This window comes from Crocodylus porosus, unplaced genomic scaffold (assembly GCF_001723895.1).
Source record: "Crocodylus porosus isolate Cpor-Errol unplaced genomic scaffold, CroPor_comp1, whole genome shotgun sequence".
In the NCBI taxonomy this organism is placed as follows: domain Eukaryota; kingdom Metazoa; phylum Chordata; order Crocodylia; family Crocodylidae; genus Crocodylus; species Crocodylus porosus.
In genome coordinates this window covers 110,049,056-110,064,967 of record NW_017728947.1, presented here as the reverse complement: position 1 = coordinate 110,064,967, position 15,912 = coordinate 110,049,056, and the positions used below count along the sequence as shown (strand labels likewise).

Sequence of the window (15,912 nt, the reverse complement as noted above, 5' to 3'; positions counted from 1 at the left end):
GATCAAACTAACGCACAGTAGAGCAGCCTACTAAGCATTTATATAGTACTTCCTCTTGCAAGTACTAAATTTAATACACAGTAGGCACTGCACATTAATGAATGTGTAGATGTGCCCACTATTTCTTGATTTGCAGGTTCTGGTACAATTTGTCTATGCCCTTCAGATGGTTTTAAAGATTATGTTATGGTCTTAATATTGAGAAAAACCCTTTTACTTACAAAATTAAACCAGCTCAGGTAATATAACCAGTACAGAGTCTTAGTCTTATACAATGTAAGTACTTTTGCTTGTTCTGTTGGGAGGAAATAACAGAAAAGGATTTGCATGTTTCCAAAGCAAAGTTTTCAGTAAATATTCACCTTAATATTAACACAACAGTATGTGAAGCCTCTTTCTATCACCAATATCCATATCAGTCTGTCCTGAAAACGGCACAAGTAGTGTGATCCAGGTAAAAAGAGACCTAAAAAGAGCAGAAAAAGAACCTTAAGTTTTTACTGCAGCGTTTTGTTGATTACTTTTTTTCTTCTAAACAAAAGAAAGGAAGCCACTATGGAGACACTTCCAGCATGAAATCAACTGAACTGGTCTAATAACTTCTATCTTAAAATAACTCATTGAACAGCAATCTGAACTACTTAATTTTAAACAAGTCATGGAAAAAAATCAGAGAACTTCCAAAAAGATAAGAGGATTAAATTTAGGAACACATTTTTCAAACAAGGTAAAAGATGATCCAAGGGACTATACACTTGTTAGCTTAATACCCATCTGCTCCACATAAAATAATACAATAGTTATTTTGAGCTTTACCAACAAAATTTAGAGGGTTGTACAAATCAACATGGAAGTTAATCTTATTAAACAAACCTGCTGTCTTTTTCTGACTTTTTTTTTTTTTTTTTTTTTACAGGCCTGGTTGATAAAAACAACTATGCTAATGCAGCATACTTGGACTGCTGCAAGGCATATGACTTAGTACCATGTAATACTTGGATTTAAAAGCTTGTGTTATGTGAAATGAACAAGGCACATATTAGACTAAAACCTGGCCTACTGACAGATCTCAAAATGTGTTGGCTAATAGGGAAATATCAATGACCAGGGCTGCTTCTACTCTAATTCAAAAACAATGTATTATTTTTAACAATAAACGATACAAAAATCTTTAAAAATCTTTGCTGGTAAATTTTGCAGGGGACACAAAAATTGATGAGGTATCAAATAATAAAGGGGGGCAGCATTACACATGTAAGTTATTGGAAAAAAATTCATAAAGCAGCAAAGATAAAAACCAGGGCTCTCTGCTTTCAAGGAGAATGCTCTCATTGCTGGGCATCCTCTCCCTTTGGTCCCACGAGTTCCTCATTCTTGGAGGTGGAAAGTGAACCCGCCACCCCCCCAGCCTAACGTGCAGTCTGGTGGTCAGGGCGTTCTCCTGAGAGGCAGTAGTTACGGATCTGAACTCCCTCCCAAGGGCACAGAACCAAGGCTCTCCTCTTCCTGGGCAGTTGCCCTAACAACCACCTTACAGGGAAGACAGTCACAAACACTTGTGTTTTAATACAAAGGGACGTGTCAGTAATCCACCCCAAAAGAGAAAACATAGGCACTTAAATCCAGGAGAGGACTTTGGACTGTGAATCCTGATCTCACATAAACACCTAACCTGGGGCTGCAGACTTTACATCTGGAGGGGAATTTCTTCTTTTTGACACGTCCTTTTGGCTACACCACCCCCACCCCAGCTCTGTCCCATTCAACATGCTGAATGCTGTGAACCCCATTCATAGATACCTAAATCTCCCCACTGCATTGCACAGGAATCTTAGGCTCCAACCTGGGCCAGCTAATTCCACTCCAGGGAGTAAAAGCAAAAAATGATAATAGTCAGTCCCACTACACTGAAGCCCCTTTGTGGATTGGAGTCGAAATGCTTAAAGGATCCTCTCTCATCATTTTCCTGTCATAATTTCCATATACCAAGTCACTTTAGAATATGCAAAATAAAATTATAAAACCAAAAAAAAGGACTTCTGGCTCATAGATGCCATATCGGCCCTCCCAACCAAATAGTTCATAGCATATATGTTAAGGGACAAGTTAAGAGTAATTGAAAAGGCCACAGTACATGCACTATCAGGTCCTAAATTACCAAACTTACACTTGGGAACCAAGAATTTTTAAAGCATATCAACTGTCGCTACTTGCTCAGCCAAAAGGCACCAAGCTTCATCAAGACAACTGCATTTTTATCTTTGCAGTTTTCTCAGTTCAATTTGGAAAAGCCTTATTGTTTATGGATTTCAATTTCTCTGCAGTGCTCATCATACTATTCAAGAACTGATTTATTACCACCTCAGAAATACTCATTGATGATCCTATGCATTGTTATTCAAGGATCTCCAAACACTTTCAAATCTCAGTTTACCTGTGAGGCATAGTGGCTATTTGCAGAGACATTAAGGTCAGTTTTCAAGAGCATCCAGTTTTGGGTACCCAACTTGCCACACTCACAGATTAGTTTCAGAGGTACAGAGCAACCATAACCCAAACAGAGTTTCCTGTTCCTCAGCATCACTTGGACAAGCCCTACCTGTCAAAGTGGATACCTTAAAATAATTGAGTATCAAATTTAAATGGGCTTTTAGAATTAGTGCAAGGGCCCAATTCAAACTGATCTTGTAGGCTCTTCCATTTAAGAGTTATTATTGAGGCCTTGTCCAGGAAGGTGACCCAAACTGGCATGGTCAAGCAACTCCCTACAGCAAACAGGAAGACTTAGGTAGCTCCCAGGTGGGTACTGAGTAGATGTGCTTACAGGTAGCTAATAGAAAATGCTGGACACTGGGGTCTGTTTGAATTCCTCCTCCTCCTTGGACCACAGGCATCTGACTCAGGGCAGCATGAGCTTTCTGTTTTTATAACCAAAGGCTATCTAACTGGTAACCAGGTGGCCAATCTGGCTTACTTCAGAGAAGGCACAGCAGTCCAAGGCTTTCAGCCAAAATGGAAGTGCCTAAAGAATCTATATGCTTAAGTGATTTGGTGGGCACAGAACGGGGTGATGAAGATTGCTTTTTGTGCCTTCGGTGCTTATATGGTTGATTAAGATTTGCCCCCTAAATAATTTGTCCACAGTCACATAACAAATTAAGGGCAATGCTAATACTCAGGAGTCCTCCCACATCAAACTTTCTGCTCTGGCCATTAGACCTCCCCGACTCACACAGAAGTACCCCATCAGTTTGCTCCTGCCCCCTTCTACTCAGAAGTAAAGGGGCAAAGCCAAATAAGTAACCAAACTGCTGTTCTTCTCTCAGCCTTAGGTTAAAGCCTACTATTATTTCACCAACACATCTAAAATCTTCCTAAATGTGGCAAAGTATGTATGCTACTAGCACATTGCTCATATGCATCATCTTTAACTTAAATGATGAATTTTGGTTTCATAGTGCAGCAAGATATAATTGTGAAAGCAAGCATTCAGTCATAGTCAACATTTAAAACAAGCTTTTATATTGCACCATGCTAATAAAGTGTATTTCCTTGCGAACATTTTGCATTTTTTTAATTGCGATTTTTGGTAACTGCCCAGCTGCTGTTATGAAAATGCTCTTACATGTTCTCTTATTGCCTGGCACAGTGGACTTAAAGTGAGGCTTCTCTTTTTTCCTGAGAAAACTTGCTAAAATTACTTTACTTCACACATCTTTGGCACTGATACTTAAGACACTGAATATAACTTGGCGAAAGTCTCTGCATCTCTTCTTCAATTGAGTGACTAAACCTTATATCTACTGCCTCTAAATCCCAAGACCTCTCCAACTCTGCCTCTTGACATAGGATGCCATCTAGGTTTCTTAGATAAATACTTATCCTTTACCAGTAAGCTAAAACACACAATTATTCCCCAGGTTACCAATTCAGGCTCAACTGGTAGAGACTGCAGAGGGTCTTGCCATCTTCCTTGGAACTGTCAAACATATTTTAACAACCTTGCACTGGCTACCCCCTGTCCCTCTGCCTTATCTGTTGCAGGTTAGGGTGTTTTGTTTTATGGTTGCATCAGGGTTGACTTTAGTTAACTAATAACTTAGAAAATGGCTTTGTATAGGATGGTTTAGAAAAGAATGATTCTGCCTCTGGTGAAGGGTTGGACTAGACAATCTGCAGAGGTCCCTTCCAGCCCTACTTTTCTATGATTCTGGTTACAAGCATGGTAAGTGTTTCTCAGAAAAATTCTTGCCATTTCAGAGATTGTTTTGTCTTCAAATGGGAAAACAAGACCTAGTAAATCTTTTTTTTTCACCTCTGTACAATTAAAAAAGAAACAGAAGCAGCTTCTCATACATTTTAAGACACAAAAAGGATCATTATGAGGCTCTAGTCTAACCTCCTACATAAATATGGAATGCCAGCAAGTGGCTCCTGCCCATAACTTACAACTAAACTAGTACCTATTCTCTAGAAACCCATCTGGTGCACACAACTCATCTGGTGGTTACCTGCTAAGGAATAAGAGATGGGTCTTTACTGCAGAACAGTTAAGGGGTGGTAACTGCCCATGTACAGGCTCCTACACTACAATAGATGAAGGCTAAAAGGCTGTGTTACCACCGTTTTCTAGGTTTGTGAAATCCAGTCTAGGGGACAAGTGGCAATGAAGGGCCTCAACACACTTACAAGATTTAGATGTCATCTCCCACAGGCAATTACCAGGGAGCAACTGATACACAGCAGAGCCCCAGCCCTTTTACTTCAAGAAGACTAGTTCTTATTCAATATATACAAATATCAAGAGCAATATTCTCTCACCACTACACTGGTCATTAAAATACAGCATTCTGTTAGGAGAATGCAATAAACACACACACACAAACACACTCACTCTCTCTCTCATTTTCAATAAGCCCTACAAAATACAGTGTTGAAATTTTAACCTAGGTAGCAAAGCAAGTTATTTAAATCAGATGCAACAATTCTCCAGTAAGACTGTATACATTAAAGTACTAAGTGATCTTATCTGCAAATTCTTTTACAACCTGCTTTGCTTATCTACCTACCTAAGCTACCAGCTGCTAGTGCAGATTGCAGTGCAGCAGCCAGACTTGGAACAATCTGCTTGTAGTACACGGTATCGGAACAAATAGATGCTGTTGCACCCACAGATCCTGGCCAGCTTCGGATTGGTCTGGGAAACCCGATCAAAAATATCGGAAGAGTGAAGAGAGGCAGCAAGGGGGAAGACAGCACCGCAGAAACAGCAATGAAGGCCAATACAACAGGGAAGAAAACAACGTTGAGCGTAATTAATGTGGTGGAGGATTTACGACGTTGCTTTTTTTCGGTCCATGATGTCAAGAGAACAGTTAATGCAAACTGCAGCTTTGAGATAAACTGAAGTAGTCGATCCCGAACAACACCAACCTGTTGATAGCAAAAATATTTTTCTATTACACATCTTGGCACATTCAGCATTGCTAGATATCTTTCAGCCTTACACAGAAGAATTCTATGGGTTAAGTGAAACTGTCATTTACTGTTGTGGTAAAAGCAGTTCTGCGTGTGCAGAACGCGTCTCCATTCCCACAAGTCCTGAGCCCCAATTTTAGAAAAAGCAGAAAAGAACAGACTAGGAAACAATAAAATAATACAACAAGAACTACCTGCTTAGTTAAAAAAGAACGTTTACCAGTAAGAGTCTGATTCCTGTATCCAGGCTCCTGTTCCACCATACATCTGTATTAACCACCAGCATTTGTACTATTGACACCACCACTATGTCCAGCATGGCATTCTCTGTATTTTGCCAGACCTAGGACAGAGACTGATTACTTGTGGTACCAGGAATCTACCCTTTCTCCCGCTTCTTGACCTGGAGTATATTGTAAGTCCTTATTACTTTAGGGAAAAAATATCTTCTACATAGTACATATTAAAAATATGTCAAATTACCATTCTAAAGATTCTTGTGAATCCAATGCAAACAGACACAGAATGAAGATTTTGTAGGGAACAGTCTAGTGAAATAAATGCTATCATAACAAATGGAGACACTGCAATGAAAAAGAGAGACGTCAATAATTTTCTTTGTAAAATTCCTACAAAAGCCTACAGTTTTATGAAGGGTACATTGCAGAATGGAAATCTTAGCTCGTCCCAATCAAGCCATTAGTAATCATCACAAAGTCCTTTCCCACCCTGCTCCTGAAACATTAAAATAAGATGGCATATTCTTATCCAGGGCCAAACCCTGCAAACTGAATATTCCAATTAACTTCAGAAAACAATCATGAATTAAGGTAAATACTTAAGATAAATGATGTGAAAAGTGCTTCTGGATCATGTCTCCAAAACTGTTGCATCTACAAAAACAAGCTCATTTTGGACTAAATACCATCTACTCTGAAGCAAGTGGAAAATCCATCATGTACTTCAGTAAAAGCAAGGCTGGACCTTGTATTAAAAGACTGCAAGGAACAAACATTTTAACTGATGTCCATTCTCTCAATTCAATTTTGTTTTGGTACTGTTTTATCAAAAATGAGAGCAAAGGTTTTAAAAAAGTGACCAGCAATTTTCAAGTGCCAAGCTTAAGACCCTCTAGGAAGTCCTACTGCTAGAAAGTACCGAGCACTCACATTCTAAAGACCCTTTTAAGGTGCCTTGTGCTGAGCACCCAAAAAACCACAAACACACAACATGCCACTGGTCACTTTCAAAAACCTTGGCATGTTACTTATAATTCTGAATGCACAACTGCACAAAAATCTTAATGCAAATTTTCAGCCACTTAATTCTTCTTAGAACGTATATTTTAACTCCCACACAGAGAAAATGTTACTATCATGTTAATCCCCCCTAATTATCTTGCAAAAAGCAGATAGTGGAATTCCTACCTAGTGTTAGTAAAATCCTCCTGACAACACCAACTTTCATAAGCCTTCTTTGCTTCTCCATGAACACAGTCACAGTCCTGATATCCTTTGGATAAAAGGGATTTCGGAAGACTCCAAACAAGTATACTCTCTGAATCTCTCTAAGAATCCACATAATTAGGAGTAATATGATCAGAAAGTAACTCACTATAGCTTGGGGACTGTCTTTGGAAAATGCTGTAAAACCAGCAAAGTGATGCAGCAGGCTAGCTTCTGCGAGAGCAAATGTCAACACAGTCAAATAGAAAATGAATTCCCTTCGCCCAAACTGTATCCTAGGGCCACTGGATAGAGTCTTAGATTTGCTGGAAGCTAAATGGCTGCTTATAGTGTCCTTGAAGGAAAAAACAATCTCACTTAGGTTAAGACTCAGTATGAACCCAAATCCAGTCATGAAGAGGACCACACCAAAAGTGCTGGGAATGAAATACGATGCTATAGCTGTTCCAGCAGAAATGAGAAACATGACTAATAACCTGTGAAGGAGAAGAAAAAAAGATTTGCTTGAAAAGAAAAGGGTTAGAGATTATACTGTTACATTTATCATTATAGAAATAAAGTTTACTTTGTGTTACTCGACATGGGTGAACCTCCTAAGACAAACTCCAACACTTGTTCCATTCCCCACAGAAAAAGTGCATCAAGCAGAGGCAGAATTCCCAATGCCCATAAGAATGGCAGAAACAGAAATAAGATGTGCAAGATCTGGTTTGTCTGCTCTAGGACGGGTATGTTACCAGCAAACCTGGATGAAAGAAAAAAACATATCTGACTTCTATGAAAGGAAATATGAACAGATACTGTATGTATAGAGGCAAGTTTAAAATTTATGCACCCATATTCAACTGCCAGAATCTTCAGACTTTTGTTGATAAGCTAGATATTTAAAATTAACGCTTGGGATATTATCACACTATAAGCATCATAACATATAGGACTTTTTATGCCAAAGATACAGAACTCCCAGAATACTGTGACAGTCCAAAATAAAGAATGCTTCAAAATTAGGAAATTTTATACCAAAATGGCAAGCACAAAACAAGGAGCCAAAGATTTTACTAAAGTCTTGTTTAAATGTAAAATGTAAAGACGTTATTTTAAACCAAGGTAAGTTAAATCACTGCAACATTTTTCTTATATGCAAAGCCTCTTAAATTAATTTAAATGAGTAACTAAATTCTCCTTAAAAGTGAATTCAGATGTTGACTAAGGCACAATGTATTTTTGTACAGAAAAACTATAAAAGCCTTTTGTAAATATACAAACATACAAAAACCCTATAGATAAAAAACTGATATTAAGAAGTCTGCATAACTTAACTAACATACTAAGAAGCCTGTGGTAATTATCTTAAAAATCACATGCTAAAAGATTTTTAAAATATTTGGTTTGTTCCCTTTTTGCTGTGAAAACAGGCTTGGAAGTTTTGGCTTACAAATATCAGGAATCTCAGAAATCTAATCTTCCTTCATTTGGATGGAAAACCTGTTAAGGGTCTAGAAAGTATGTACTGTAAATGGTATTACTTTAACTCAAGGAACAATGTGGTCTGAATCCTGAAGAAAAAATAATTAAGTGCAAAACTAGAAGAATAGTAGAATTAAGTTCTGTGTTTTTAATACACGTAATTTACTTAAAGAATGAGACGTAGCCTGCCAAATTGATATAACTGACACCTAACAAGGAGCACATGAAAAGGAACTAAAAAGTACATTTTTACCCTAAGACACTTTGCAAATACCTTGGCTGAGAGAGAGAGATCTTAAGAGGAGAATATAAATATATGTTCTATTTTCTAATCTAGACCACTACAAAAGCATTTAGCAATCCAAGGCTAAATTTCATATGGATCATAACTCATGAGTTTCAGAGTTTCCAACTTCTGGACCTACTACAATTTATGCAAAGTCTCTTCTTTGCAGCTTCATTTTGGTTTTGTTGAAACCCTTTTACATGGGTTAAATTAAAGAAGTGCTGAAGTACAATATTTGTATCCAGATCACAACTTTCTGGAATGTGCAGTGTTTAGACCTGTAGTTTCATGGCAGGTTCACTTCTCATTTAAAAGTAGCAAATTTGATATATATTTAGAAAAAATAAAATGAAGACATTTAAAATCCGTAATATATTGCTTGATAATAGATCCCTAAAAGAATGAGGATTCAAATACTTAAGGCTACTTTACTGGGTTTGTGATTGAAGATGACAACTTTAACTATGCAAGACAAAACTTTTGAATCTCTTAACTTCTCTTGAAAAGCTACACAATTCCAAAATTTCTGCATGCAAAGTAAAAACACGAGTTTCTACTGTAAGCATGCCAGGCTTTTTCCAGTTGGATAACATCTCTACAACTTTTTCAAGAGTTATTTCACAGCATCCACCAAGGTATCTGCATATGTTAATCAACATTAAATTACATAAACATTAACTTAGGTTTACCTGTATGCAACATCCACTGCAATAAAGACAAAAATATAGAAAGGTCTCATCAAAGCAGTAATTTCGTAAGTATCCAGTGCTTGGAAAGCAGCTGTCTCTGTAGCCGTATTTATGATTAATGAATATTCTCCTATACATATAGTCACCCATCCAAACACAAAGATCATAACAGTTCCTCCAACGTTATCATACAGCAAAGTTATTCTGTTTGGTAGCAAATACCAAGTGCCCAAACCACACATGACCCCAGCAACAAAGGAATGAAAAACGGTGTTCACTATATACTTCTTGCCTGGAATAATAAATTTTACTGTCTCTGAACCTAAACAGCTAGAAAATTCATACTCGTCTTCATCTGTTAGGGTATTTGGAACCTGCATTCTTTCTACTGTCACCGTTCTCTGTCTCGCATGCAGATTTGTCAACTGGAGAATAAGTGCTGTAACAAGCATCAGTCCTCCTGAAAGTGCTGCAGTGTAATAGTCTTTCATAATATCTAACTGGTACAAAAGTGTTCCTACTCCCCCCAAAACCCATGGTGTTAGGAAAAGAATAATCTGATTCACATATATGTAAGGAGGGGCACAATAGCCTAATTTAAATCGGGGACCTCCCAGGACAGTCTGTGGAAAGCGCTTCAAGAAGAACTCCTGCTTGTAATCATTTAGTAGTGGTACATCTGGACCCATTCTTATTATTCAGGAATCTTGGATGTGTTTCATTTTTCCTGTAGTGAAACAACGAAAGGAAAAAGAAAAAAAGAAAAAACCAATGTCACTAAATGCAACTCAAAACTTCACTATAAGATACAATTGCTTTGCCCTTTTTTTTATAGAGCCACAGAGTTCCACCAGGTTTTGCTAAACTGCATGACTATGAGCAAACTTTAAAATGGGAAAACATTATTGTATAGTTTATAATATATTTCTAAATAAAAAATATACTAATTTGCCCAACCAAAGGACAACAGGCAGGACTTCTTAAACTAAGGACTGTAGTAGAAAACAGGACTGAGAACAAAAGAGCCTGGTAGCAGTCACTTTTTAAAAAACATATCTGGGGATAAAACTAGAATTCAATGAAAGAAGGATTTTAATCCTAATTGCCTTCTACCAGACATGTACTGTCAGCCTTATATTTGATTATTATCGCTACAAGTGTCGCAAGAAAAGAAGGCATTAATGCAATGGATTTGCCAAGCCTGTGTCCTCCTACTAGAATATTTAATACTTAAGTGCTTGAGTGAACAAGATACAGCTTATATTCATGGAGGGAATAATCACATAGTCTGCAAGTACGTACTGGGACACAGCATTGCATTAGAAACAATGGAGATGAGACTTATGCAGAATTTTTGCATCCATGTGACTGGCCAATAGTAGGCATTTTCTCCAATTGATATTTGCTTTCACATTCCTTTAAACTAATGCACAATGCTCTGTGATAAAATATAAAGTTGTAATATACTGTCCTTATAATGAGCTGTCACGATAGAAGAAAGAAATATAATTTTCCATAACTACTGTGATACCTGCATTTCTTGTAACCAAGGTGAAAAAAACAATTAAATGTGTAATGTGGAAACACTACCAACATACACATATTGGAGAGGGCTGTTCATTCCAATAAGGTCTACAGTTTGTAACTGTAATATAGATACACTTCCTAGTAAAATTTTCTAACAGCATATTTGAAAAAAAATCTGTTTGCATGCAAGACACTGGAATCATGTAAATAAAAAGGAATAGCATTTTTAAGTACTGCATATGCAATGATGCCAGATTTTAAAAAAACATACCCAAAAACTTTGTTGTACAAAAACTGCACTCAAGTGCATATAAAGAACCTGGTTTTAAAAGAAACAAATCAGGGGTGAAACTCAAAGACAAAATGCTGGCAGCTGTATTTTTGCTGGGTTTTTTATTGTTTGCTTAGCTTTAGTCTGTATTCTCTTTTCTAAATTTATATTTTTTCAAACGCACACATAATATTAATCAATAAAACATATTTAGACTACAAGTCCTGTGTAAACAACAGGCATATTTGAGTGAAACCCAAAATATGATTCTTCTACTTGGGTGCAATCCAAAGCAACAGTAGATATTATAAAGGCACCATAAAGCCATAAAAATATTTACATAAGAAATCAGAGACTTAAAATAACACATATGGGAACCAAGCAATCTTAAACATTTTTATCTGACCTCAAAATGGATATGTTAGGTCTGGACCCTCAAAAAAAGGTTGAGCATGTCCTAGCAACGGCACTACACAGAACACGGCTCTCCTGCATGACTGGCAATTCCAGACTGGGATCTTGCCTGGTTACCAGGCTGGGCTGGATGGTAACAGTTTGTTATTGCCAGACAAGGTTTACATACATCTATGCATCTTAGATCCTATGACAACAGGGGTGATGTACATTTCTTAACCTCACAAAGTCTTTCAGTACAATTATACTTGTGAAATAGGAAAGGGAAAATACTATTCCTGTTTTACAGATGGGGAACTGAGGCACAGTGAGACTTTACCCAAGGTCACAGAGAAAAGCCACAGCAGGGGCAGAAATCTTGGTTTCACAAATTCTGCTCTAGTGCCCTAACTATGAAACCATCCTTGTTCTCTACAGATAGGAGACTGCAAACTATAATTTGAAGTTCTTGGAGCTGCTGATGGGATGGCTTTTGAAGGAAACCCCTAATTTTGATACAGGCAGTCCTCAGACTTACGACACAATTGGTTCCTGCAAACTGCATCTTAAGTCGAAAGGTAACTTGGAACCAATTTTCTCAAAAGAAACAATGTTATAAATGGGGGATTGGTTCCTGAACCAAGGCCTGATTACCCTATTTTCACCAAAAATGCCCCAGAATTTTGTACTTGATCAATTATAGATGAGTAATATAGCTGCATTAATGTATTTATACTGTAAATAGCAATCTTGTTGATTTGGAAGGATCCTTTCAGGTGACTTTGCTGGACTTTTTGAAGGGCTCTTGGCTGGAGTCTTCTCAGGAGTCTCGGCTGCAGGTTTTTCTGGAGTCTTGTCTGCTTTCTTAAAGAAAGCGTCCAAGGAAGTTTGGACAGATGTTCTCCAGGGGGATGAGTGATGCAGCGAACTTGTTCGCTGGTGTGGCATCACATCTGATCAAGCGTTGTAAGTCGAAACTGATGTCATAAAGTTGAAATTTATAAACGTTGTAAGTACAAAATGCTGTAAGCCGAGGACTGCCTGTATTTCAGAGCACAGTATGGAATGCGAACTGTATACTTCTCATTTACTGAAATTATGATGCCATAACATATGGCAGTGGTCTCCAAACTTTTTTGATTGTGCACCCCTATCAGTAGAAAATTTTTGAGCACGCACCCCCAATATATGCATATTTATTTCTTTGACATACGGACCGAGTGAGGGCGCCAGTGTAAATCCGTATATTAAATATTAGTAAAGCTTAATTTCTTTCTTATTTTTTTAGATAAAAAAAATAACTATAAATAGAAGTTCTAATATTTTCTTCCTGTACCCCAATAGATCGTCTTCCGCACCCCACTTTGGACAGCACTGACATATGGGATTATGAGTTATCACCATAATGAGTTAACATAGTAATTAACCATCTGCTAATACAAGCAGAACCAGAAAAATACAGGCCTCAAATTTCCAATGAAAACCATGTAGGTGTCTTTCTGCTCAAGCAAGTGCAGCAGACACCATCACATAAATACACCTGGCAGTGTGTTTGAACATAATTAGCTTCACAAAACACTACAGCAATCTGTTCTAATCAGCAAGGAAAACATTATTAGCTTTTCCTTCATGGATTAAGACTGAGTTACATCAAACACCAGTTTTCAATCTACGGACCACACACTCCAGGGCAGCAACACAAAGGACAAAACCCAGGATGAACTGGGCAAAAGCTGAGGGATAAAGCCATCATGGTTGCTGTGATGCAAGGAGGGAGAGGCCTTCCAGAAGAGATTAGACAAACGACAAGTCTCAGCTTTAGGAAATGTTGCAAAACCTGTGCTTAAACCTTTCCACTATAATGCTATACCTGTCACTCCTGCCCTTGACTAAAAGGCATCAAGAGGATTAACAAAACGACAGAAAAAAAAAAAGTGCCTCTCCCCTCCAGCCAGAATTGTTACCTCAGAAAGAAGGAAGAGACATAGACTCTACTAAGCCCATAGGGATCTTAACTATTGCTCTCAAGCCTCACGATCATGAAAGTCAATCAAGTCCAGCTCTACAGGGTGGTAACACCAGGCATGGCAGGGGTAGTAACACCAGGCATGGCAGGGGTAGTTAAGCCCAAACACCAGCTGCTCTCAGTGACGCATCTACCGAAGCCAATAGGAGACCGCTGTTGCAGCACCTGTGACCGCACAGACCTACCTCTGCAGAAAGAAAACAGAGACAACCATGCTACAGACCAGTCGTTTTCAGCCTGGCTGGACTCAAGTCCCCCCACTGCAACAGGGCCCCCTCCATCCCATCACACGTGTGAACTGACTGATGTCCCATTTCAAAGCTAGTCTCTGTAATACAGCGAGGCCAAAGTCCTTATTCCTGGTTCCCTATTCCCAGTTCTTTATCCCCAGCTCCAGCTATGCTACAGCGCTTCCCTCCTTGCAGAGGGGCCAGGCATGGAGAGCCTGCACCTTCCTTCTCTGCTCATCTCATCACCTCTTGGATAAGATCCAGGGCGCCCAGGGGTACCTGAACACCAGGATTTCTGAGCCTGGGATCTGCCTGTAGCATGCCAGCCTGGATACCAAGTCAGGGACCAGCTGAACTCCCAGGCCTACAGGTCTCCATGTATCAATGCGTCTTAGATACTATGATAACAAAAATGAGGCACATTTCTTAGGCCCTTGCAACACATGATGTATCTACTGCAATTGACAGGTGAATCGCACAATAAATGTAGACCAGTCACACATGCACTTAATGGGAGGATCGCGCAATAAATGTAGATCGGCCACATGTACCAAGCAATGAACATGAACTTAACAGGCAAATTGTACAATAAATGTAGATCGGCCACATGTGCCAAGCAGTGATCATGCACTTAACAGGCAAATTGTACAATAAATGTAGATCGGCCACATGTACCAAGCAATGATCATGCACCTAATGAGTGAATCACACAATAAATGTAGACCGGCCACACGCGCCAAGCAAATATTATGTACTTAATGGGCGAATCGCACAATAAACCTAGACGGGCCACACGCGCCAAGCAACAATCATGCACTTAACATTTATTGCACGATTCGCCGGTGAACCCCACGATTGCCGCTTGGCGCAGGGGGCCGCTCGACACGGGTCGCACGATTCGCCTGTGGAGCGGCCCCGCCCCAAGCACCAGACACACGTTCACGGGCCAATCGCGCCATAAACGCAGACCGGCCGCGACGACCCCCTTTGAGCAGGACGTGCTACCGACGCCGCCCGGGTCCCTTCACGGCGCCGAGGCCTTCCGCGTTGACACTCGTCACGTTTACCTCCAGGGAAGGGGCCAGCGGCCGCCGAGGGGGGCGGCGTCGCGGACGGTGGAGGGGTGCAGTCCCCTCAAGCCCCCTCCGCGTGGGCGTTGGGGCCCCTCCGGGAAGCGCGGCACTGCGGGCCCCGGGGCCGGGAGGGTGGCGCTACCCCCATTTTACACACGGGGCAACTGAGGCCGGTTCGTGCCGGGGCCCGACAACGACCTACCGGGGGCGCGAACCGCCCTCCCCCGCCGCCATCTTGCCCCCTGGCGGGAGCGGCGAAGCGCGGAGCTGCATGGCGGACCCGCCTCCCCGTGGGCGGGGCCCCGCACAAGATGGCGGCTGCTCTCTCAGGACGGGGCGCGGCCGTCGCGTCCGGTCCGCTCCGCTCCTCTCCCCTTGCGGGGGTACGGCCTCTACCCGCCCGAGGCCCCGCGCGTGTGAGAGGGTCCGCAAGCAGCCCCGACCCGCCGGCGACGGGGCCACGCGCGGAGAAATCCTCCGAGGACTTTGAGTCGGTGGAAGAAACAATACCGGCTTTGCCCCTGTGTCCCTAGGGCGAGCGCGTCGCCATTAGCGCTTCGTAACCCTTTCCTCACGGCGCCCCTCGAGCGTCGCTTCCGAGCGGATGGGCGACGGGCTCCTGCGCGGGCAGGGGTCTGCCGAGGGCCCATCCCGCCCCAGCAGCTAGGAACCGATGGAAGTGAGCCGGCCTCTCGTAGGGAAGCTGCTCCAGACCCGGGGTGGCCGTCGAGGAACCTCGAGAATAGGGGTGCCGTCGGAAGGACTGGTGTCCCCCCTGACAGGGTCGGTGGCTACTGCGGGTGTCCCTCTCCCCCCCAGATCCAGGAGGTGCCAGTCACTGGTGGGGGTAGTGCCTCTGTCCCCGCTGCCATGAACGTGGCAGGGTGGGGGACAGCGAGATCCCGTGGGTGGCGGTGGCCGGGCGGGCACCAGGGAGCGGGGAGTCCTGCAGGCGGCAGTGGGGCAGGGCGGTGCTGAGCAGGGAAAAATAGAGGACGTAAAGGTG

The 15,912-nt window shown here is 41.1% G+C and overlaps 1 protein-coding gene across 3 annotated transcripts in view; it reads right to left on the bottom strand.

Annotated features, from left to right (window-relative positions):
- PCNX4 (pecanex homolog 4 (Drosophila)) overlaps positions 1-15,166 on the bottom strand; it is a 35,208-nt gene extending 20,042 nt beyond the window's left edge. The window contains exons 1-8 of one of the 3 annotated variants that reach the window (XM_019550921.1): positions 14,930-15,166; positions 9,387-10,123; positions 7,510-7,689; positions 6,906-7,420; positions 5,962-6,062; positions 5,699-5,821; positions 5,070-5,433; positions 363-466 (exon numbers count right to left, since the gene is read on the bottom strand). In XM_019550921.1, coding sequence (XP_019406466.1) covers positions 363-466; positions 5,070-5,433; positions 5,699-5,821; positions 5,962-6,062; positions 6,906-7,420; positions 7,510-7,689; positions 9,387-10,075 — 2,076 coding nt within the window. In that variant the 5' untranslated portion in view covers positions 10,076-10,123; positions 14,930-15,166. Of the gene's footprint in view, positions 1-362; positions 467-5,069; positions 5,434-5,698; positions 5,822-5,961; positions 6,063-6,905; positions 7,421-7,509; positions 7,690-9,386; positions 11,208-11,590; positions 12,147-14,929 lie in introns of those variants that run through there. The other 2 variants (XM_019550922.1, XM_019550920.1) reach the window with 2 other exon arrangements.
- Positions 15,167-15,912: the final 746 nt, after the last annotated feature.